General features: G+C 41.5%; 1 protein-coding gene across 4 annotated transcripts in view; it reads right to left on the bottom strand.

Moving 5' to 3' along the window:
* ST8SIA5 (ST8 alpha-N-acetyl-neuraminide alpha-2,8-sialyltransferase 5) overlaps nt 1–23,438 on the bottom strand; it is a 68,872-nt gene extending 45,434 nt beyond the window's left edge. For 2 of the 4 annotated variants that reach the window (XM_021538898.4, XM_085566647.1), the window contains exons 1-2: nt 23,231–23,438; nt 792–1,500 (exon numbers count right to left, since the gene is read on the bottom strand). In XM_021538898.4, the coding sequence (XP_021394573.1) occupies nt 792–922 (131 nt within the window). In that variant the 5' untranslated portion in view covers nt 923–1,500; nt 23,231–23,438. The other 2 variants (XM_021538899.3, XM_021538902.4) reach the window with 2 other exon arrangements.

Here is a 23,438-nt window from a genome sequence, read left to right as displayed (position 1 = left end):
CAAGCAAGGCAAGAACCAAACCATTTCTCTCTCCTGGCAGAATGCAGATTAATTCCAGTAAAAAATTCCACAGCAGCTGCCTACACAACTGAAACACTTACCTCAAAGCATGTAAGGGAAACATTCATCTTCATAAAATCATGCAAGCTGTAACTTCTCAAACTAGGTTTAAGTAAAATAAACTCTGCATGGGTCAAGGTTAAACATTTATAGAGCCCCATCGGTGTTTGCTGTGAAAAGAGCATTTTCAGATCAAAGGCTGATGTGTTCTACAGCGAGGCAGTCTCAGCAGCAATTCATAAGAACACAGCAGTGCAAAAATAAAGTGCTCTCTCGGTTATCTGGAACACTAATATTGATTTTAGGAACTGCATCTGCATGTTTGTTTCTAAAGACACTGAAGTTTCAGCAATGAACATGCTACTTCAACATCTCAAGCCATTTCAGCCTGAACTTGCACAGTGTGGGAAGCCTTGTAAGGGGCAAATACTCAGGTGGCATGAGTCTTTAAGTTGAATACAAACCCATATTTTTGCCGCAGTTGAGGATTAAAACATAATCCAGGAAACTCACAAACATAATATTCTGCCTAACCTGCCTAACCTCGTAACCATTATGAGTCCTGCACTCATAATCTAACAAACATTACAGATGCTGGATGCACCTTCCCAGACTGACAAGACATTGTTATCATCAGTGAGAACACTGAGAATATATATGGTTTCCCTGGAGCTCTGTCTCCCCTCAGTCTTATCAGACAAGTTTTCCTATTCCCTCTGATCCCCCCTTACCTCTTAAGATAGTTTCTCCCATAGAGGATCTGCTGCAGCAAGGTGACCACGGCAAAGGCGCAGATGAATATGAAGAACAAAGTTCTGTTTCCCAGCAAATCCCGGCTTGATGAAGGGTCAGTGTATCCCATCCTTCTTAAAAGCCACTGAAGCTTCACCAGGTAAAATTCAGTTCATTGCCACCTTCATGCCCTTTTTGCTGGGTAGCGGAGGGGAATGTCTGCTGGCTTTTCTGTGAGCAATCCAAGGACAAGGTGTCCCACTGTCTGGCTCTGCTGCCCCTTCCTTGCCCCTTTTGGATGTTAGCTCCAGGACTGTGTGCAATGGCTTGCTTCCATGGCAAAGTTTCCAGGAGATTCAGACGTGGGTAACATCTAAAATCATCTCTCAGAGCTCTCTCAGCACAGGCAGCCTGTGCTGTGTGAGAGGCATTCTGTTCCCTCTAAGCCTCTCTTGAAAACCCGCTGCTAGCAATTATCTACTTCAATCCCATTTTCATATTCCAGATGGGGGAAGCTGCACACAAACCAGAGAACTGCAGCCAATGGCAAACACGGGGCTCCGGCAACCTGCGTTGGAAGCACATAGTCGTCAGCTCTTCTCTGCTTCTGCTCACTGATTCCGACCAAATGTGCTCACAAGGAGACGTGACTGGGGCTTGCTATTATTGAACAAGCAGGCAACAATCATGAGGATTTCATTCAGAACCCTGCAGGAAAAAAGAGAAAAAAAAGAAACACAGCAGCAGCAGTCTGGTTAGGCTATCAGGAAAGCTGCATTCTGTAGCAGCGTGCCGTCCATGCTGTGGCTCCGGTGCTGTGGAATTTGCATGCAGAATACAGAGCCTTCAGTCCCACACTGCTCACTATTTGGGCTCCCCTGTTTCCCCTATTCCTCCAGAGGAAGCACGAGCAAGGTCACTATGCATCCCTTCAAGGACAGAGCTCTCAGTGCCTGCATGCTGATTTATTGGAGGTTCTGAGTAGCCTCACAGCCGCAGAGAGAGAGCCTGCCTCTCAGTGCAGGCTCTAAGAACCATTCATTTAAAGAGACAAATATTCTGATTGTTCCTCCACTAGACACAGTTCTCTTCTGAAAGGGCAGAGCAATAAGACCTTGTCCACAGCCATCATAACTCCTCTTAAAACCCCACATTTTCAGGAGAGGCTCAATTCAACCCACGGGGAGTTTTGTCACTCATTTCATTGGGAGCAAAATCTGCCCCAACCCTAAAACAAATTCCAATGAAAGCTTTATCTATGAATGAAACATCCAGACTAGGAAGTTGTTTTGCCCCAATAACAGATGGGAAAAGGATTTTGAGAACAAAATGGAGGGGGGAAATCCATTGTCTAAGAGAAGAGGAAGATTTTTGTGTGCATAGATTTTCCAACAGTTAAATCAGTATATGCAAATTGCTCTAGTGTGCCAGCAGCCCAGCTGTGTGGAGCTGCAAACAGAGAGTGTTCATGGACTTTGTTTCAGCTGTAACTGGTGCTCCATGTGAAGAAGGGCCAAAGGTAACTGTCCAAGCCTTTCAACACAATCCTTAAAGACTGGGCTAGTCCTCAGCATGACCTACAGCAATTTTGGATAAGATAGACAATGGCTAAAGCAGGCTTTGCCTTACCTATTTTTAAGCAACAAAAGTCACACAAGTGTTTAAGGTATGAAGCTGGTCAGCCTGAACTCCTGCAGGCTGGAGAGCAGCACTTTAGGCACAACTGACTTTGCAGAGAAGGTTTAGGGATCCAGCCCCTGGTATATCCTGCCTCAGTGCCTGTCACAGCTCACACACCTCTGTTTCTGAACCCTGCTAAATGCTTCCATTTTCTCCTTGCTTATAAATAGAGTGGGGACCCCGGGTCAAATCAAAGATTACCTAGGGAAAAGTAGGGGTAGAGGGCAAGGACATACTTCCTTAGAAACAATCTTCTACTATTTTTTCATTCAGGGTCTTCCAGAACAAAGGAAAGAAAACCAATATTTAGGTTAGAAAAATAACTCAGTGGGATGCACTGTACTGGGAATACTACACATACCAGGGGACTGCAAGCTAAACACAAAAAGTAGTTTGAATCCCTATTGTCAAAGCCATCAGCTCTGGGGCCAAATATTTATTCTGTAAATTATCAGTTCATATAAGCTCACATTACATGAGACTATTTCCATATAGCAACTGTACCATTTCATACCAAAAACCCTCTCAAGAAAAGGAAAAGCTGTATGGCCATCAAAATTCCCAGGCTGAGACCCCACAAGACACTACACTGGCAGATTTGTATGCAGTAGTTTAGTCAAGGCAAATAAGTTCAGAAGTAGAAGGAAAATTTACTTAATGATTTGAACTGTTTGATTTCTACTGATAGCTTTTAAAACTCAGAGAAATTTGCCCCAGTTGCTCTGGGAGTCATTTTACAATAACAGCAAATATCAGAGAGTAGAATTTGGCTTCCTATGATTTTCTGTGGGTGTGATACTGATTTTGCAGATTCTTATATCACTTAGGTTTTGGTGAAACCACTTTCAGCTTTTCTACCTTTACTGCCCTCCATTCAAAAGGATTTTTTTTTCTTGATATCTGTGCAGTAATGCACCAAATTCCTGAGCCTAGTAGAAGCTCTTTCTCCTGGAGTGATGGTGAGCCTGAGCTGCAGCAAACAGCCCATGCATTCTGTCAGTCTTTGATTTTCTGTGTCCTCTCATCATTCTCTGCAATATCAGGACTGGCCAGTAGTTGCAGCACCTGAGAGACCTATGAGCAGGAGAGCTGCAGACCCAAAGAGCAAAGTACAAAGGTATCTACAAAAAACCAGGAGAGGTTTTCTGTGCCAGAGCTTGCACAGGCATCATTCCTGACATCACATGGAAGAGAAATCTGTTTACTGCCCTCAGCCCAGTACAACAACACTGCACAACTGGAAACAGACCAGCTCCATGCAAGCACAGAGAAATAATATGTCTATTGACAGATTTTCATAGGATGCTCAAGGTTGCCTGCAATATTTATTGTGAGAGAAACCATCTTAGAATGCAGCAGAAGTGCTGAATGAGCAGTGTCAGCACTCATTCCCGGGGCCCTTTGAGAGTTTGACTTGTAAACTACAGGCCTCCTTGAAACCATCAGGCCTCTGCAGAAAAAAAAAAATATATATATTTTTAAAAATAATTTTACACCCTGCACTTAAACAAGCAGCAGACAACAACAGATCCCCTCCAGAGTCTGAGAAGGATTGGAAAAGCCGTCTAAGACCATTGAGCCCAAGAATTCCCCCAACACTGACAGGTCCACATTAACCCATGCACCCAAGTGCTGCATGCACCTGCTTTAATAACATTTCCAGCACAACAGACACAAGCTCAGAACGGGTATTCCTGCATCATTCTTGGAGCACAGACTTCAAAAGCAAATCTGGCAAAATGGATCTTAATATGAAGCTGCCAGAAGCAGTCAGTCTTACACGTGTCTGGCCTTTATTTGTTGCGTGTGAGCTGCTTGCTAAATATCACCAGAGATAATTTGTCACAAGAAACTCCTCCAGCATGAGCAGTGAGACTCTTGACTGCTCTCACACAAACACAAACATTCTCCTTACAGTGACACCCTCCAATGGGAGCTCATCATTTGTTGTTCAGGCCCAATAAAGCAGGTTTGAATTTATTTATTTTTTAAAAAAGAAGTTAGCATTAAATCTCAAAGACAAAGAAGCTAAGACTTATAGACTGAAGCTCTATATGAGGAAAGATGAGTTGGCAAGAGGACAAAATCTGGTAAGAGTCAGACTCTACTTCTCTTCTGGAGGCGGTAAGTTCATATCTTTCTCTCTGTTGAAAGGACAATACACAGCCTCCCTACTGAACTGCAGTTTATTTTTTAATGCAAATGAACTAGAAAAATTCATTTTTGATAGGCAGGCCTGATTGGGAATTTTTTTAAGTATCTTTCACTGAACCTGTCATTTGAATCAGTGTTTGACTGATCATGCATTCTAATTTCAGCTGAAAGCAAGGTTATTTGGTATCTGGGACAGCAGATCTGCCTCTCTGCTGTTTAAATCACAGAACAATTAACTGAACATGTTAAACTCACAGACTCATACAGGTTCAGGGTAAAACAAGACATGCTTCATGTTCCCCTTCAGGATTTTTTCTCTTCCTGCCTGCTCAGCCACTCTCATCTTCATGGCTGTTATTCAGACCAAAGAACTCCACAGCCAGTATAGCAGAATACTATGGTCGGTAAACAGTTTGAGGAGAACATTTTTTATACCTCATTTCCCCACCTAAATTAAAATTAAATCATGCCTATTTACAGTTTCTACAATGGTTGTGTAAACTGCTAGATTCCTGATTTTGCCAAGAGCTGGCACATAGGTATATGGCTGGAAGGTTCCGCTGAATACAAAACTCATAAACATATGCTTATCAATATTAATTTTTTTGCAGCTATAAAACATGAATTTATTAGCATAATCAAGTGCTTTACACAATGTCTAGTTCCCCACCACTGCCACAAATCCATATGTCTTAAACTGAGAAAGTGAAGGAAGCTGAAAGAATTCAGCTAAGATGTAAACATTTATTTTCTTCTGAATTGGGTTCAGCCATGTGGAGATGGCAGTGGCTAATTTGGCACCAGGAGACACCTGCTAATTTGGCACCTGTGGAGACAGCTGAATTAGAGGACATGTCCTGAACATAACATATGGTCTGTACACTGAATATATGTCATCTCTTAAATCATGACCAATTTTCTTCCAATTATGGGTTACATAGTGCCCCATTATGGGGGAAAAAAAATGACCCAGTGCATAAAATATAAATATTTTTCCCTGATTACATCATCTCTGTTGGAAAAGGAATGATGTCTTCCTCAAAGGAATAAAGTTTTCTGGCAGGAAGCTCTGCAGAGGCTGCCTTGGCTGCAGTGCTGTACATTTAGTGTTGACAGTTTCTTATAGCAGACTGCTAAAATGTATAGCAAAATGCAAAACTCAGAGCTGGGGACATCTCTGCTTTCCAAGTGGGTTTAGCAACAAATCAAGGAGACTGAGATGTTGGCAGAGCCACAGAGGGGTCAAAGGTCTTCCATGGCCAGCACTTGCTCTCAAAGAAGAAACTTGATCCTGCCTCTATTCCAAACAAGTCATAACTCCCACCTAGTTTACCAAACCTTTAAAACCTCCCAAAGGAAAGTGCTGGAATTAGTAGCACTCACTTTAATGGGTGTTGAAAGACTAATATTTCTTTTGGATTAAAATATTCCAATAGTAACATCACACTGAACAAATTATTTCCCATGGCCAGAATAAGGATCACACATCATCTAATGTTGAAAACCATAACTAATAATTATTTCACTATTTCAACAACACATTTTTACAGCAAAAGTGAAAATGTTAATCTCAGACGTTTTTAAAAATACGGAATATTGTATATCAATTCACAGATAGAGAATATCAGATTTTGGAATGTACTTTTGTTCTGTCAGTGAGTGGTATTAATCAAAATGGATATAAATGTGAAAATGAAACTTTTCCTCTGAACTATCAGCTAATTAAAACCTTCAAATTTTTACACTGCTCTTATAGTCAATATATAAAAGAGACCTATTATAGAAAATTATTTAGGAAAAGTTACAAGGGTAACTTTATATCTCTGTTCTACAGTGATTTTGTATTCAAAGGAATTAAGTATATTCCTCTTGAATTAATCCTCAGCTTCAGTTCCCATGACCTATCAAGCAGCTCAGACATTCAGGTTTTGAGCCACTCTTCATTATGCCCTCCAATAGCACTAATTACAATGCTGGCTACACACATTACTAATCACTGGTCTAACTACTTCTTTACCTGAGCTACTCCTCTAGTCAGAGCCAGTAAGTATTCAGACACATCATGATTTTTTTAAAATAATCCATGCTAGTCCAGGTTTAGTTCAGTCCATGACAAAAATTATTGACAAAAAAAAAATCCATCTGGCTTTTGTGGTCTTCAAAAATCCCTATTTTTTATGACGCATATGAGTGTTCTTCTGGCACTGTGGAAATGCCCACTGGACCCTGGACAAGGAACCTAGAAGACAGATACCTCTACCCTTACAGCACTGTGACAAGACACACCTTCCTGCCCCTCCTGGGGCAGTGTGGATTCAGTTGTTAAGCCCTGCACAATCTCTTGTCTGACCTGAAGGTGGCCACAGAGATGGCTGTTAATAAAGTTGTTGGCATTTTCAAATTCCTTTCTTTGGATCTGTGATCTGCCATAATTCCCCGGGTCATGTTTTCCTGTGTTAGGGTAACAAATAAAGACTATTCCTGGAACAGTCAGACAGTGCAGCCAGGCATCAGCTGAGTCAGCTCCTGCCACGGTCATTTGTAATTTACCCAGGCAAGAAGGAAAGGTGAGAGCAGGACTTATTAGCCCCTTTGGCAGACAGCAGGAATTGCAATTTGGAAGTCGTGTTTGGTAGCATGGAAATAGCTCGGCTTGCAAACAAGTGCAAAACCAAGATAACAATGGTCCATTTTGCTGCCAAACAAGTTTAAGAGTCTCAAGGGCAGCACCAGCCACCCAGATGGAAAAGCTTCAGGCACAGGCAGGGCCTGGATCACCCCTGACCTCTGGCAGCAGCTTGGACTTTTACAGCACTGTTACAGGCAGTGCTGGCATGGGCAGGAAGATGGAGAGCCACAGCCAAAAACGTATTGAAGCATCGTCTTCCTCTCATGATGCTGGGAGTTAAATGAAAATTCTTGTTTGGCTCTTGTCTGCAAGTAAATTGTCCAGGGCTATGATTTGAGAAAGACTTACAGTGAGGCCTTAAACTCAGCCTGGGATAGTGGAAGGTGTCCCTGCTGTTGGGCAGTGACTGGAACAAGATGGTCCTTAAAGTTCTTTCCAACCCAAATTGTGAGTCTATGATTTATGATGACCCCATTGACATTAGCTATATTCCAGCTACTTCCAGTGCTGTATTCCATGTATTTCTTTCTATAACAGGACCACCAGTACATCCATCAGTCAGAAAATTCTCCACTTTTATCCACAATCTTTGGTGGTGGTATTGACCTCTTGCTGAGACCCTGCAACAGCTATTCATTTAAATAGCTGAGTACAGTCAATTTGACGTGTTTATTTTCTCGAAGAATCTAAAATAGGGACGACAGAATGGTAATTTATCCACAGCCAATATTAACAACCAACACCATATGGCCTACAGGACCCAGTGCTGTGCAGGCAGATATTAAGGAAAGAGGAGTGGGGATGAGGAGAGGTTAGCACAGCATGGCATTCAGCCAGAATAGGGCTGGGTTTTTTTTTCCGAATGTTCCCATTCACATCACTTTATTTAAACATCACTTTCAATCAGCTTTTTTATTTTCTTCCAGGTGTATCCAGCAGCTCCTCTGGAGCTAAGAAATTTGTGCGTGGGATTTCTTTCATGCACTGTGGGTAGGAAGGTATGTTGCAACTATAATTCAGTCACTTTAAATCATATGTAGCTGAAGCTTGAAAGGAAAATAATAATAAATTGTTTGGATTGTCAGGCTCAGTGCAATCCTCAATCAATTAAAGCTTATTTTAGCACCAGGGCAGTTTATTTTTATAATGTTCTTCTGGCATTTTGATGCTTTTATGTTACTGTGTAGCTAAAAGGTCCTGCTGGGAACAAATTACTCTTGGTAAAGCATTCTCTGAACTACAATTTGAGTTTCAATGATAATAAATAGCAAATGATAATAAATAATATCCACAAGAGCAAACAGCAGCAAGAAAAAGGCTACTGACAGTGAGAGAGAAAGGCTTTGGAACTAGGTAAAGGAGGAAAATAAACCAAGGGCTCAAGCACAGTAAAACCATCATTGTTTGGGCTCAGTCTACAAAGTATTCTTCAATGCATATGTCTTCCCAGTGTAATTCAGTGTATTGAGACATTAAACAGTGAAAAGTCACCATTTCTCCAGCAGCTTGCTGCTTCTTTTCATGAAGAGTTAAAATTAAATTCTGTGTCTGCATTTTAGATCTGCATTTTCTGTTGTTATCATGGTTCCCTTTTCACAGATATGAATTGCCCAAACCCGAATTTCTCTTTTGCTGCACTTGAGAATTTGAACCACAGTGTCAGATTCACACTGTAGCTTTCAGAGCTTCAAAAGTTGCTTAATTGATGAGGAGAGCTCTTCCCTGATGTGACAACAAAAACCAAAACTAGTTCTGTTTGTAGATCTTTGCAGTACATGCAAGCAGCTGGCAAACAAGAACAACACTGTGAGTACACCTTTCCTTGCTGGAATCAGAGACAAAATATTTGTTTAATAAGAGGGGTAATAATCACAATAAGTTGTTCTTTTATTTCACTATGCCAAAGACAAAGATATTATGGAGGATATACCCTAAACTGTTGCACACTGTCATTATAAACTGATTCAACTTTTGCTTTAAACTTTACCAGGCAATGGAATTAAAAGCAAAGTGGGAAGGGTGTATGAAGAATGCCCCTTACCCCTTTTTAATTTGAAGATTTATAGCCTCCTAGTTGCTCTTGCTTTTCCTCATTTGAAGCCACTCCTCACAATACACTGTTCCAGGTAGAGGTTTTTTATTTCCCTTTCCCAACTGAAAAAAACAGGACTATATAAAGCACAAAATAATAGGAAAATTAAGTCCCTCCAGTGCAGGAGGGAACTATGGCAGGGTCATTAGCATTAGCTTCCCTCTGGCAGCTCATGCTCAGTTGCTGGCCCCTCACCTTGGATATCACTACAGGTTTAGCTTGGAAATCCAAGGAAGCTGCAGCTCAGATCTGTACATTCAGCATTCTCCTTCTCTGGACAGAGGAAGGACAAACTTTTTTCCTCAGCACTTGTCCTTCCAGTTGATGAAGCAGAACCAGCTGGCACAGAAAAAAATCAGTGTTTTCATAACAAACTGTGCTGTGAGACATCATCTTAGCTAAGACAGTCACCAGCTCCACAGGAATACACACCTTGCTCTGGCAAATCCCTGCAAGTTCTGACCAGCCCTACACAGAGCTTCAGACTTGAGTTCACCAGCTGCTGCCTGGAGCCAGTACATCACCTCCCCTAAAATATGCAGAAAAGCCATTAACTCTGCATCTTGTGTCTACTGCCTGTCTTTGCAATCTCCACTCTCCCATCACAACACGTCTGTGCTACAGAAATTAATGTGTTCCTGCTAGAAGTTTTATCTCTCCCAGAAGCTAGTGAAGGGTTACACAGCTCCAAAAAGTTACAGTTCAATATTCATCCAAGGTGATTTCAAACTACAGCTCCCAAAGTTTCATACCCCATTGGCTTTAATAGCTTTTTAATATTACATGTAAAAGCTTCAATTAAAGCATCATTAATGATTTTGCCGCTTTTGCAGAACTGTCCTATTTTACTGTAAAATCCTCCCAGCAGGCCAAAAAACCAAGTCCATCATTATCTTCATTGGAGTGGGGACAACAGCCCTATCATTTCCTAATTAGCTGTAGGTTTGAGTTCAGCTCCATGTTTTACCAGGATTCCTTCCTGACTTCAGGCAGAACTGCACCACTGAGGTCTCCAGGCTGGCTTGGCAAGGCAAGGTAGGATTTCTGTGATAGCATGGCTGCTTCCAGCACCTGAACTGTGACTGCTGCATGCTGAAAAGGAGTCATCTGCCACCTAGTCAGCTCATCCCATGCTCCACAGTGCAGATGTGTGTCTTTGCCCTCCTCAGCACCTCTTCCCTCATTTCTGAACCAGAAATCAGAGCATTTCTTGGCCTTGCAGTTGTACTACAGAAGGAATAAGGACAATTTTTCACTTATAGTGTAAGGCAAAAAAACTAGTAACCCTGCTGCCTTTTAACATTTTAACATATGATTTTGCCAGTTTAAGATCCACCTGACTGAGCACAGGATCCACTTCCTTACACAATCCCATCCCAGATTCCTTGACATGCCTGCTGAAGATGCACAAGTATCACACACAGCTCTTGGAAAACAAGAAATCTTGATGTTAGCAGCACTGAAGAGAGATGAGTCTGACTCCCACCACCAATGAATGTGCCTACATTCACCAAAACCCTCCATGCACTTAGCTGAGATTTAGTCAACACACTCCCTGGAGAATAAGAGCTCATTGAATCCAAAAGTATCCTGAAGATATGTCAAATGAGTCACATCCCAAAACCACCTTCTTCTTTCCTGAGTATAACAGGAGTTTGGATGACCATTTCAGCTGCAGATGGAATGGCAAGAGGGCCAAGTGTGAAAACAGCATGGAAACAAGCTGATGTCAGATAAATAACATAAGGAAGTGAGCTGTGATTTTTCTTCCCCTTAATATTTAATCCACTCAAAGTGCTAGTCTTAAATCCAGTGAAAATGTCACAGAAAATCACACTTCCTGCAGCCACCTACCACTGAAGAGGGACAAAGCTACAGAAATTTTCCCAGATTTCCCCTTTTACCCTGGTGGTCTTGTTTCTCTCCTATAGCTACTGTAGATGATCATCAGCAAATGAATAAAACATACTTTCATGTGAATGGAACAACATGTGCCAGCTTTGCTGCTGGCACTCTGTCTGCATGACTAGCACTCCTCTTTGCTAACCCTTCTTCCCTCTTCTGCTGTTAACCCTCCACTCAGAGACAAAAGGAAAACAAAGTAAACCTTTAGTACTTCTTCCTCCTCAGTGACATGAAAAAATGGTCAAGATGAGGAGATGGGGGAACTTATATTTCCATACAATGTAAGAGAATCAAGATACTTTAAAATAATAGATCTCCTGGAACTGAAAGATTTTTAAAAGCAAGAAAAATTAAATAATTTGAAACTATAAAAAGGAAATGCCCAGTTATATAGAAGGTAGCTTTTGAACCTCCCTGACACAAACCAAAGTGTTTAGTGAACTTCAAAATCTGCTCTGATGATTCATGCAAAGGGTAAGATCATTGACAGCTTCACAGACTGGATATGAACGCTTCAAAATCACTATGTGAGCCACTCAGACTTCCCTCAGCTCAGCTGTTCTCTATTCATATTCCAAGAAGGTGGGACACAGGGACAGCTTGCATGACCTGAAGCATTTATTATTCAATATTATAATGTATTTTCATGTTCTTCAATAAGATGTCTGACCTGCAGGTTATCCCACAAGGATGACAGGGAATGAGGACAGGAATATAAAATGAAAAAATACTAATATTTGCATAATTTGGCCTCTGGATGAAATTTCAGAGTGAAATCAGAGGATCTAGAGACTATTAAGAGACCCTGCCCTGATTTTTAGGTTATATTTCACCCTTTGGCCATCTCACTGGCTGCAGGATAAATGTCACCTGCTGTGGCAATAGCAAATAGAGTTTGCTGGGGCTAAAGTTCCTGGTACAGTGTTTATTCGTCTTGAACACTTCAGGAAAAGAATGACTGCAAAAGAAATCTTCATTTATTGAACCATTTGAAGGCTAACAGAGAAACCCTCAATCAACAAGCAGCTAACAACTGGGTAAATGCCAGATTTCACTGAGTTTTGCCAGGGATGTATTTGGCCATGTATTTTTTTGTTTGTGCATCCCCCATAAAGACAAATTTTGCTTAAACAAGAGCCTAAGCCAGTACATGGTTAAATCAATGGGAAGTAATCTTGATTTCCAAGGGAGGAATGGCAATCTAAATCAATTTATTACCAATTCAGACTCTTTTTTTTTTTTGTTGTTCTCACAGCAAAATCTACTGCTCAAGTGGCTTTAATCTACCCCTGTTACTATCAGTAATAGAGATCTTTAATCCAGCAAGTGGCCAAGCACCACCGACAAGCTTTTAAAGCCCTGGGGAAAGCTTAGAGCAATCCTGGGAAGCATCCAATATCATACTGGACTGATACGTGGAATAGATATTTCAAGCTCTTTTTCCCTATTTGTTACCATCCTGGATAAAAAGCCATTAACTAATTATTTTAATTGCATTTTTTGTAGTATTACTCATGGGACCTGGACTGCAGCTGCCTCAGCTTGATCCCATTTGGCTGGGGGATGGGATGCTACTATAAAATGTGTTTTCCACAGAGTGAATGAGGCTTTCTGCTGCAGCTGTCTGTGTTGAGGTCAGGGAGCTGTTGGAACAGGTGTGTGGCACAGAAACACTCCCTGGTTTGAAATTATCTAATAATCTCCAGTCAGGTCCTCAAGAGCAAGGCCAGATGAACTCTCCCCCCAACCTTTCTGGTGGGGAGGAAAGCTCACAGTGATTACTTTTAAAAGAATAAACACCTCCATGGGACCAATGCCTTGACAATTGTAATGATGTGATTTTTTTCAGCCAGAATTTTCTTAGTTTCTGAGAGCAAAATGTTGCAACTGTTTGGAAGAGTCATGATCTCACAGGCAATGAGCTATCTGCAACAAGATTCTGATCACTTATGGAAAAATATACTGTTAGGAATGGAGTAAAGGAAAACACTCCCACAGAAACCTAATTAATCAAGTACAATTGGCAGCAAGCTCAGAAGAGAGACTGTGCTCTTTAGAAGACATTTTATGGTGCAGATGAGTTTCTGCTCTCCTCCAAGTAACAATGTCCTATTTTCTCTGCTCCCATTCCTGCTTCAGGCCTGGTGGAATTGTTGGTGCCTCAAACCCCACACTTGTTTCGCTTGGGCTCCAGTCTTTTACGGGTGCTTGGTGAGAGGTAGGAGACAAAGGTAACTGGGATTTCCAACCAGGCTGTCACTGCTAAAAATCTGGGATTCCTCCTGAAAATCCTGCTCAGGTTAAAGATGAGTTACATCAGTATCAGAGACACGGAAGTGAGTGTAAGGTGTTCCCAGGAGCTGGGCAGATCCTGTTTTGCAAAGGTCCTATGGTATCATCCTCTTCTAAATTTGCTACTGGGAACCTCTTTGTTCAGGGTGGACTAGGGGCTGATGTTCCCCCCCAACACAATCAGAATGTGATAACCAGAAGTGGACATCACTCCTCCATGTGTGATGTTAGGGAGTTAACTTTCCTCCTCCTTTGTTATTTCAGTTCATTTTCTGAAAAAATACAGATGTGCCCAGAAGAGGAGCTTTGGGAAATATTCCTGTTTTTTTTCACTAAACAAACTCTGACAAGTTGAACATCCAAAGCAGAGCAGCTTCCTTTCCCTCTCTGATATCTGTCTCCCAGCTTGGGGAGGTTATCAAAGGCCTCTCCTCCTGCCCTCACAATTTCTGCATCTGCAGCCTGGTCTGTGCACTTGCTTGCAAGTTACCCTGGGGTGAAACAGCATCTTCTGACTCTGGAAGAGACTGAATTATATAATTATATTATATTTTAGGTGCAGATAGGATTTTTTTTGATTCCCCTACATCTGCACAGCTGCTTAATGAAATTGTAGCATCTGGTCTAATGGGCCCTAATTAAAAATAATAATGAAAAAAATAAAATAATAAAATAAAATAAAATAAAATAAAATAAAATAAAATAAAATAAAATAAAATAAATAAAATAAAATAAAATAAAATAAAATAAAATAAAATAAAATAAAATAAAATAAAATCACTTTTCTCAAACAGTTCCTACCAGCTGTTCCAAACTACATTATGTTGTGGAAAAGTTCATGGTGTGGCAGGGCAGAATGGCTTTTTAATGAAGTAAACATGAAGCTGCATCACTACAAGCACTACAACCTGGCTTAAACTAGAATACCAATGGAAACATCAAACCTGTCCTGCTCTCAGCCACCTGTGTTTGTTGTTGCATTGTTTCTCATCTTGTACAGCATTAGTGTTTGTATGGGTTTTCCATGATTAACTGAGAGGCAATCCAGTTTAGAATAAGCCCAGCAGGAAAATAATATTAAAGGTTAGCTGTCACATGGATCAGCTTCCCAATGAACAAACAGACCCAAAATCAGGAGAAGGGATGCTACGCTGGAATTTGGAGATGAAGGATCAGAAGGTTGGACACTTTTGGCAGTGGTGCTTCTTTCTGTGAGCTGAAAGTGATTGCAAAGTGATCGCCTGAGAATGTGACTTGTGGCATCCTCAAGCAAGCCACACTGAAATCTTCAGACAGCATCACATCACATTTCTTTATTTTTGCACACTGTGGGCTGGTTCTCCAGCAAAGCCAGTCCAGTTCAAGTGGGCAGGAGGATAAAGAAGTGTCACGCAAATGTGCAGGACGAAAAGCCCAAGAGCTATGTAGAGATGGAGGATTTTAAGCACAGGAGAGCTTCTCCCTCGCCGTGTCCCCTCAGGAGAGGCACTGCATTTCCTTGGGAAGGCGGTGGAGAGGGATGTGCGGGATCTGTTCTGGTCTGGATGTTGTGTAACAGAGCTGGATGTTGTGTAGCTGCTCGTGGCAATTATGTACAAAGTCATAACAGCAATGCTAGAAAGCTCCAGGTTTCTTCACCAGATTTTGCTGGCCATTAATCCAACAGAAGGCTCCTAATGGCATCTGATCACTTCCTTTGTGACACTGCTATTTAAGGCCACTCTGAAGGGCACAAACTCTTCTCTATTATACAATGTGAGATTCAAGCAAAATTATAACCCTGGGTTTCAGAAGGATGAGTTCTCAAAATGACAATAAGCTAAAGAAATGTGAACTTTATTTTTTAAGTCTTCAACCATGAACTGGAAAGGAATCAACTCTTGAAAAGCAAGGATCTCTGACCATAAATGAAATATCACCCAGATAGAGGGGATGAAAAATTCACCCATGACACTCCATTACTAAAAACCTTTACAACAACACTGTGGTTATGAACTTTTCCCATTGCAAAGGTCTATTGCACTGCAGCTCCTGCATGTCCACCCTGCACATGGAAAACTGCACAGCAGCACCTGGGAATTTCAGGGCATCCCAGTCTGCAGCAGAGGATTTTAATAGGGGTCAGAAAGAGATATGCCAGAAAAATGGGCAGCCAGAGGTGTCCTTCACTTCATCCACACAAAGAGAGCTCCTGGAGTAGGTTCAGGGGTAGGTGACACAGGTGATGAAGAGATTGGAGCATCTCCTGTGATGAGAGATTGAGGGGCTGTTCAGCCTGGAGAGCAGTCCCAGCTGAGCACCCTCAGCCCTAGGTGTCCCTGTGTGCTCAGAGGGTCAGAGCAGGGCCAGGCTCTGCTCCAGGGCCAGCAATGGCACCAGAGCCAGGGCAGGGACGGAGTCCAGCAATTCCCCTGCACAGGAGGCACAACTTCTGCCTTGGGCAGTATCTGAGCCCTGAAACAGAGAGGTTGTGGAGTCTCCCTCCAGGGGATATTCCAGACCCTTCTGGACACAATCCTGTGCCCTGAGCTGTGGGATGGCCCTGCTGGAAGAGGGAGGTGACACCAGATGTGACTCCCACTGGTCCCTTCCAAACTTACCTAGTCTGGGTTTCTGGGATTCTGTGAAAGAGAGAACCAGACACACCAGGTCCTGCTGGGGAAACTTTCAACATCCAGAACTGGTATTAAGTTTATGAGGCTTTCAGTCCACCTTTGGGGTGAAGGGCCTTTAGTGTGGTCATGCAATGGTCAGCCCTGGCTATGGCAAGTTATTATGATTTGTTTCCTTCTAGCAAAAAGAAGACAGAAAATTCATTGTGTGGCTAGGAAAGGGCTCACAACAGCCCATAACCACTGACTGTGAGGCACAAGTGTTGGCCTCACATTAAGAGGCAATAGATCTTTCTCAGAGTTTGGAGGGTCATCTATTATGAGCAAAAGCAGAGCCAAGCTATTGGGAGAAGCAAAGACTCTGCTTATCTTCACCTTACAGCCTCAGTGAAAAAGTTTACCCGACTCAGGAAGGATGGTGAGCATCATTTTAATCACCAAAGAGATGTGGCTTCCCTGTACCTAAAGACAGGGATGTCAAAATTGTGTCACTCAGCAAGTGTCACACTGCCTGCATTCCTGCCTGTCCCCAGGAGGGACCAAGTCAGAATCCCAGCATGGTCTCTCCTGCTCTGCACAAGGAAAACTCAGGGGGAAAAGCTGGAAGAGGGTAGGAGGGTAACTGGGAGTCACAAGCACAATCACAACCAGCCAGACTGAAAAATCCCCCATCCTATGGAACCACTCCAGCGCAGGACAAGGCTAGGAATAATGACTCAGCTTTGTCCAGATCCCTTGAAACATACTGAAAACACATTCTAAAATACCCGTAAAATGGTTTGGTTTATACAGGCTAGTGAATATCTAGATGGAAATATAATTAGTTGTACAGCAAATTAGACAAATACAGTTTTTCACTTGTCTTGCAGTCAAAAAGAAGATCAAATGATGTACCAAATCCTACCTTCACAAATACACAGAACAGCAGTGTGGCTGAGAGAAGAATTTGATTGGGGAAAAAAAAGGAGTGAACTGTTCATTTCAATCCCTGCTGTGAGCATTCCTGATTAACACCAGCTGATACTTTTAGAACAGTAGGTCTGAGGATTAAAGTATTATGTAGGCTGAAAACACTACGTCACATCTCTAAAATTACTTCTTTATATAATTTAATACTCTGCATTCTCTTAAGAGGTCCTCATTCAATAATGAGAATCTACACCTCAAATCCAGTTAATATTTAGGGTTATTCACTTACTCTCAGAGGCTTCTATGAGAGATTTTGCCTCCAACTCTGCTTCATCATATTTTTTTCATTTGTTTTCTTCAAATCCTACCTTAATGTTTTCCCTGTGAACCAATGAAATGTCCCATATGTAGATTAAGAAGACCTACTATTTTTGTTTTACTCTGATAGTTCTTAACAGAAAATAGTAATGCAATGTCCATTCACTCAAATATCTAGGCTCCTAATAATACATTATACTGTCAGACTATCTTCTGAAAAAAAAAAATTGCATTAAAAAAAACTACTCAGATCTAAAGTTCTAAAGTTCTAAAGGACAATCCCAATGTCCTCTCTTCACATGTTCACTTTCCAGAGTTCAGGTACCAGATTGCTTTACCTGTCACTGCTCTGTTTACTGCAAATAGGGGGAAAACAATTTTCTGGATGTCACATTATACAGAAAGACTTTTTTAAAAAATGGCATATTACATTAAAAGTAGTAAATAAAAAATCTGATTAATGCTCTATCCTCATATCATTATTACATATATATCTAATTAAGGATATAGTCTGTACTTTTTCTGAACCAAAATTTATAAAAAAATTAAGTCCAGCTTGAAATGTGCCCTGGGCCTGTACAGAACATGACTGTGGTCCATAAAAGCCAGAGTTCTTCTGATAGAATGTTGGCTCTCTCTCAGTGATAGATCTGTAGGAAAGCTGTTCAGAAAGTACATGCTATAAACAGCAGAGGAGAGCAGGCATCTCTGGAAAAGTTGCTTTTTAAGGCAGCTAGCCAGGCAAATCAGCCCTTGGGTGTGCTTGTCTCTCCCCACTCACTCCAGAAACTGCTTAAATTACCAGTTTAGATACGACAACAGATGGAGGAAGCGGATTCTGCCCCTGTGCCCCTGTGCTCAGGTGAGACCCCACCTGCAGAGCTGCCTCCAGCCATCACAACAGCACATCAACAGCACAAGGATGTGGAGCTGATGGAGCCCATCCAGAGGAGGCCACGGAGCAGCTGCCAGGGCTGGAGCCCCTCTGCTCTGGAGCCAGCCTGGCAGAGCTGGGGCTGTCCACCTGCACAGGAGAAGGCTCCAGGGAGAGCTCAGAGCCCCTGCCAGGGCCTGAAGAGGGGGCTGATAAAAGGGATGGAGAGCAATTTTTTACAAGGACAGTTAGTGACTGGACAAGAGGAATGGTTTTGATCTAAAAGACGAATGATTTAGATGAAATGTTAGGAGGATAGTCTATCTTAATCAGTCAGTTTTTGTAAAGAAGCTAGAGCTCTGAACTCATCACAGGATCTCAGAAAGGTATGGGTGGGAAGGGACCTTCAACCTCATTCAGGGCCATCCCGTGCCATGGGCAGGGACACCTTCCATTATCCCAGGGTGTTGAGGCCCCATCCAACCTGGCCTTGCACACTGCCAGGGATCCAGGAACAGCCACAGCTGCTCTGGGCACCCTGTGCCAGGGCCTGCCCACCCTCCCAGCCAGCAATTCCTTCCCAATATCCCATCTGAATCCACCCCTGCCACAGGCAGGGACAATATATTGAAGGCAAGAACTTCTGGTGATCCTTTATTCCTACTCAGTGCCATCCAGAGAAGGCCCACCCTGAAACTGTGGCAGTTTGCTCAGAGCCTTCTCCAGTGAAGGTCTGAGTATCTCCAAGGAAATTCCTAGCAGCCTCTTGTAATGCTGAATGAATGCTCCCACTTAATAAATTTGCCTTGAAAATTCACAAAACTTCAGTAAATTTTTTTCAGAATGGATTTTCTTTCCTTCCTTTCTATGTAGTGCCCCCCAAATTTAATCAACAGTGAAAAAATCATAATAGTTTGACTTGTGGCCCAGAAAATCTGGTGTAGTCTAGGGCTATGAGCAATTTGCTTTCAACCCTAAGTAAACCCTTTTTTTTTTGGTCAGATATTGAAAATTGATGATATTCAATTGCCTTACTCATAATATCTCTCATTCTGTTCCAGGTCGTGAGAGATATCAAAAGCTTAGGTGAAAAGTAGTAGTAGTCACTTGTGCTAAGCTCAATCTTTTTTGCAAATAGCAACAGTCCTGGGTTTTTTGGTGATTTTAATTCAGGAGCATAGGCCACCAGAAGCTGTGAATTACTCCAATATATAACACAGCAATATTTTTTTTGTTTCATTTTGGTTAAGAATAAAACCTTCTTGCCAAACAGATCTACTGAGATGTGAAGTGAACAGGCATCTGCCCTGCTTTGAATCTGCTCTTTGATATTTTTCTCATTAGCTGCCTAACTGGGAAGGGTATCAGTTTCAGCTGCAGGTCTAGGAAGCTGCCCATGCTAAGAAAATTTCACCAGCTGTTGGCCTTATTTCCTAAATTTAGTTATCCATTGAACTTCAGGTTCTTAGTCCATTTATGGTTACCTTTACCTCAATAAGTCCAAGCTTACACATCCACTAAAACTGTATGATACTTTTCAGAACAGAATGTTGCACATTTGAAATGCCATTAATTACGTGACTTAAGCAAGAACAGACTATTGATCAACAAAAGCCCTTTACTAGGACACTGAAAAATATATCAGAATTTAAATATTTAAAGTAATAGAATTTTAGAATTAACTGTAAAATGAGTATAACTGAAAAAATAAGAAAGCTCTTTAAAAGATAGCATTTGATAGTTTGGGAGCTACAAAATATTGACAGCTTGCCAGGATCACATGGAACATATATTCCCTCCAACAAAGATGATCACACATAATTTTTACTTGCAAAATCACTTACAAGATATTGACAGAAGCAGCAGCAAAACAGAACTGATAACTGAGCACACAGTTCTCACATTGCCAGGAAAAACAGGCCAACAGCTATTTCCTTCTCAGATCTCAAGCTGGGATATATATAACTGAGTTCATAAACCAGAAATTATCATCTGCCCAGTCTTAGAGGTTCAAAAAGTGGCATTTTGCTGAAACTATACAAGTAGATAAGAACACCAAAGATATTATTAGTATTTAAACTTGTCACACCAGAATTTCAGACTTTAAAGGTCAAAGACATTAGTGTGAGATTTCACCACAGAAGATGTGCTTCTCTTCCTCTTCTTGGAAAAGGGAGCAGGAAGCTCCTCAATGGCTCCACATCCTTTCTGGTTAGACCAAGAGAGACTCAGTGAGGACATAAGTGAGGTGGAGTTTTTGTACTAATTAAAGCTAATTTTCCTAACAGAGACTGTATTGAGTTATAATCAATACATTTAAATATTTTGCAGCATGTCTTAATATCCCAATAGCAAGAATCACATTATTGAGAGTTTTGTAAGGCAAATACATCCTATTTCCTCGGGAAATAATTGTAAAGTTAATAAATGAACACTAGGAGTTAGAACTTATGGTGATGGGCAAACACAATAAAAAGTAATTTTCTTGTTCTGTGACTCTGAATCCTATTAGAGCAATGCACATGCCCTGCATCACCTCCTTTGGCTCACTCTTTCCCAGAAATGAACTGTTGATTACACCTCTAGTATGTAATTTTCAGTGACCTAGCAACCCTCCCATACACCAATTTAAAAAATAGTTTCCAAGTAAAAGCTGTTCTGAAGATGAGACAGACATAAATTCATTAAACCCAACAAGAAAAGGGGGTTATTCTAATTCAATCCTTTAACAATATGGTCTTTAGAAGCTCTCCACAGGGAGACTTGAGCTATCTTGAAACTTTGCAACAACTTAAGCTTGTCCCTTTCTTCATGCATGTCTCCCCAGGTGCCATCCAAAGTGTCCTACCAAGGGTCAGAGAATGAACGGCTGACTTATTTAATGAGACCAGCTGTTTTCCGTTTTTCCAAGGCTTTTTCCCCATGTAAATCCTTGAGTTCTGAGGCTCCTGTGTGCACCTACTTCACTGCATTGACTGTAGTCAGTGATAGATCTGTAGCTGTCACACAACCTTTTAATCTTGGGCAACTTGGTATTTTCAAAGCACTTCCATAGCCTATGAAGGAAGATGTTACATAAATGCAAATACTGACTATTTCCATTTTATTTTTTTTTTCTGACAAGAAAACACTGCTGGCTTTCAATACTTTAAAAAACACTTATTCCTGAAATATGAAGTTAACTCCTAAAAATAAGTTAATATTAAATTAAACATAATAACAGCCAAGAATAAAATCACTCTGCTAAAATAGAGATTTATATTTGGAGGAAACTAAGACTGGTCAAAAATCCCTGTGTTCCTCAAACAGCTTAATCTAAATTTGTTGCAGTCTTTCAAAACCATGATTCATATACATATTGATATGCTCTCGAAGTATCAGAATTATTCTAGAAACAGGTTTAGGTGTTTCTGTACATTGATCCTAAACCAAGCTTATTTGGGGTCCCTGAAATTTGGATCATTTTTGAGAAAAAAAGTACACATTTGGTTAGTGTTGATTTAAAATAATACAAATAATTAGTCCATCAAATCCTTCAAACTGATGCACCTGTGGAAAAGTCTTTTGAGAAGGGAGCTATGTGCATAATCCTCCTGGCAAACAGTGCTGAGCACAGGGCCAGTGGGTGGCTGGGGAGTCATTTTTTTCTTCAAACAAAGCTGTAATAAGCTGTGGGTAATGCATCACCCCTTTGGAGTGCAATTAATTGCAATTACTGCAGCCTGTGTTTGTGGCTTCTGACACACTTGCAGGGATAGCTGAGTGTTCTCTTTTTGCCCATGAAACAAGCTGCATTTTCTCTGTTGCATTTTATCTGATCTGCTCCTGGTCCATCTGGGTTTTGGAGCTTTTTGGTTTTGGGTTTTTTTGGTGTTATTTTTTTAATCTTGGCTTTTGTCTTTCTCTCTCTTCCATGATGTCTCTGCACCCAGAGAGGTGCAGTGTTGCTATCAGCACCCCCTGCACATGATGGAAAGATTTATTACTGCAATCTCCCAGCAAACTGGTGGAAAGTAGATAATAGATCCTAAATAAGAGATTTACTTGAAACCAGAGAATAATCTCTTAAATCTCTTTCTCCAAGGACAGAGCCAGTGTCACATTCGTGGGGTCAGGTGCCAAGACTTGGGTTCTTTTTCCTCCCATTTCCACCCCACGGGGGATCACTTGCCCCACTATTTGGTTTGATGGGGTCCTGCATGACTTGCAGCCTCAGCAAACACCCTGAGCACTCATCCTTGAAAACTCATGCTTGTGCTCAAATTAACAGTTCTTTTATTAACTTGGCAGCATCTACACAGTGCTCAAATTCTATTTAGGTAGCACAGGAGAAAACACCCTAGAACCCCACAGAAATCATGTTAAGGCAAGTCAGCTCTGAGTCAGATTAAATAGGACTTAGTTCCACTTCTGACTTGTTTACACTTCGTCTCCATTATGATCCCTCTTTATTTTCTACTCCTACAATTCACACCATTCTCTTAACATATGAAACTATTATTGGAATTATTCAAGTACTCCAAGGATTTTGGCAACTGCATTACCTGCAGGTGTTAGCAGCTTGCTAGCGCATCTAAAGGAAGCAATCTAAAGTCCACGGTGACGTTCTGCACCTAATTGCAAGATATCTTTATCATTCAGTTCCCCCTCCCATAGCACGCATGCATCTTACAGATGTGCCATGCCTGCCTCTGAACTCCCACTCCCTGACATAACAAAGGTGTTTTATTTTAGAGAGAAAAATTACCATTTGAAAAAACTTAATTCCTTTGTGTTTGGAGTTGACTCACAGTTTTTAACCCAGCTTTCAGGTTAATGCAGATCGCTGTGGAGCCAGGTTTCCTGTAAAGCTCGTGGGAATGGATCAGAAACGTGCCGAGCAGGGAACAGTACACACCCACTGCAAGATATCCAGCCAGACTAGGAGAGCAGCAGCACCCTGGCGCTTTGCAATCAAATTACCCCTTGTTTACCTTCCACACATGCTGCGGCTGCCCTCCTATTTTGCCAGGCTGCCCCTTTCCCTGAGCTTCTCCTCCACTGCCACTCAAAGACTCCTGCTTCTCTGGCTCTTTGGATCACGGGCTGTCCCCTTCTTTCCTCCCGAATCGTCAAGCCAGATCCAGCCTTCACCTCTGCATCACAAGCAGCTTCCACCAATGCTGGATTTCAGTTTCCTCC

Source organism: Lonchura striata, chromosome Z, assembly GCF_050655825.1.
Source record: "Lonchura striata isolate lonStrDom1 chromosome Z, ASM5065582v1, whole genome shotgun sequence".
Taxonomy (NCBI): domain Eukaryota; kingdom Metazoa; phylum Chordata; class Aves; order Passeriformes; family Estrildidae; genus Lonchura; species Lonchura striata.
This window is presented reverse-complemented; position numbering and strand designations above follow the sequence as displayed.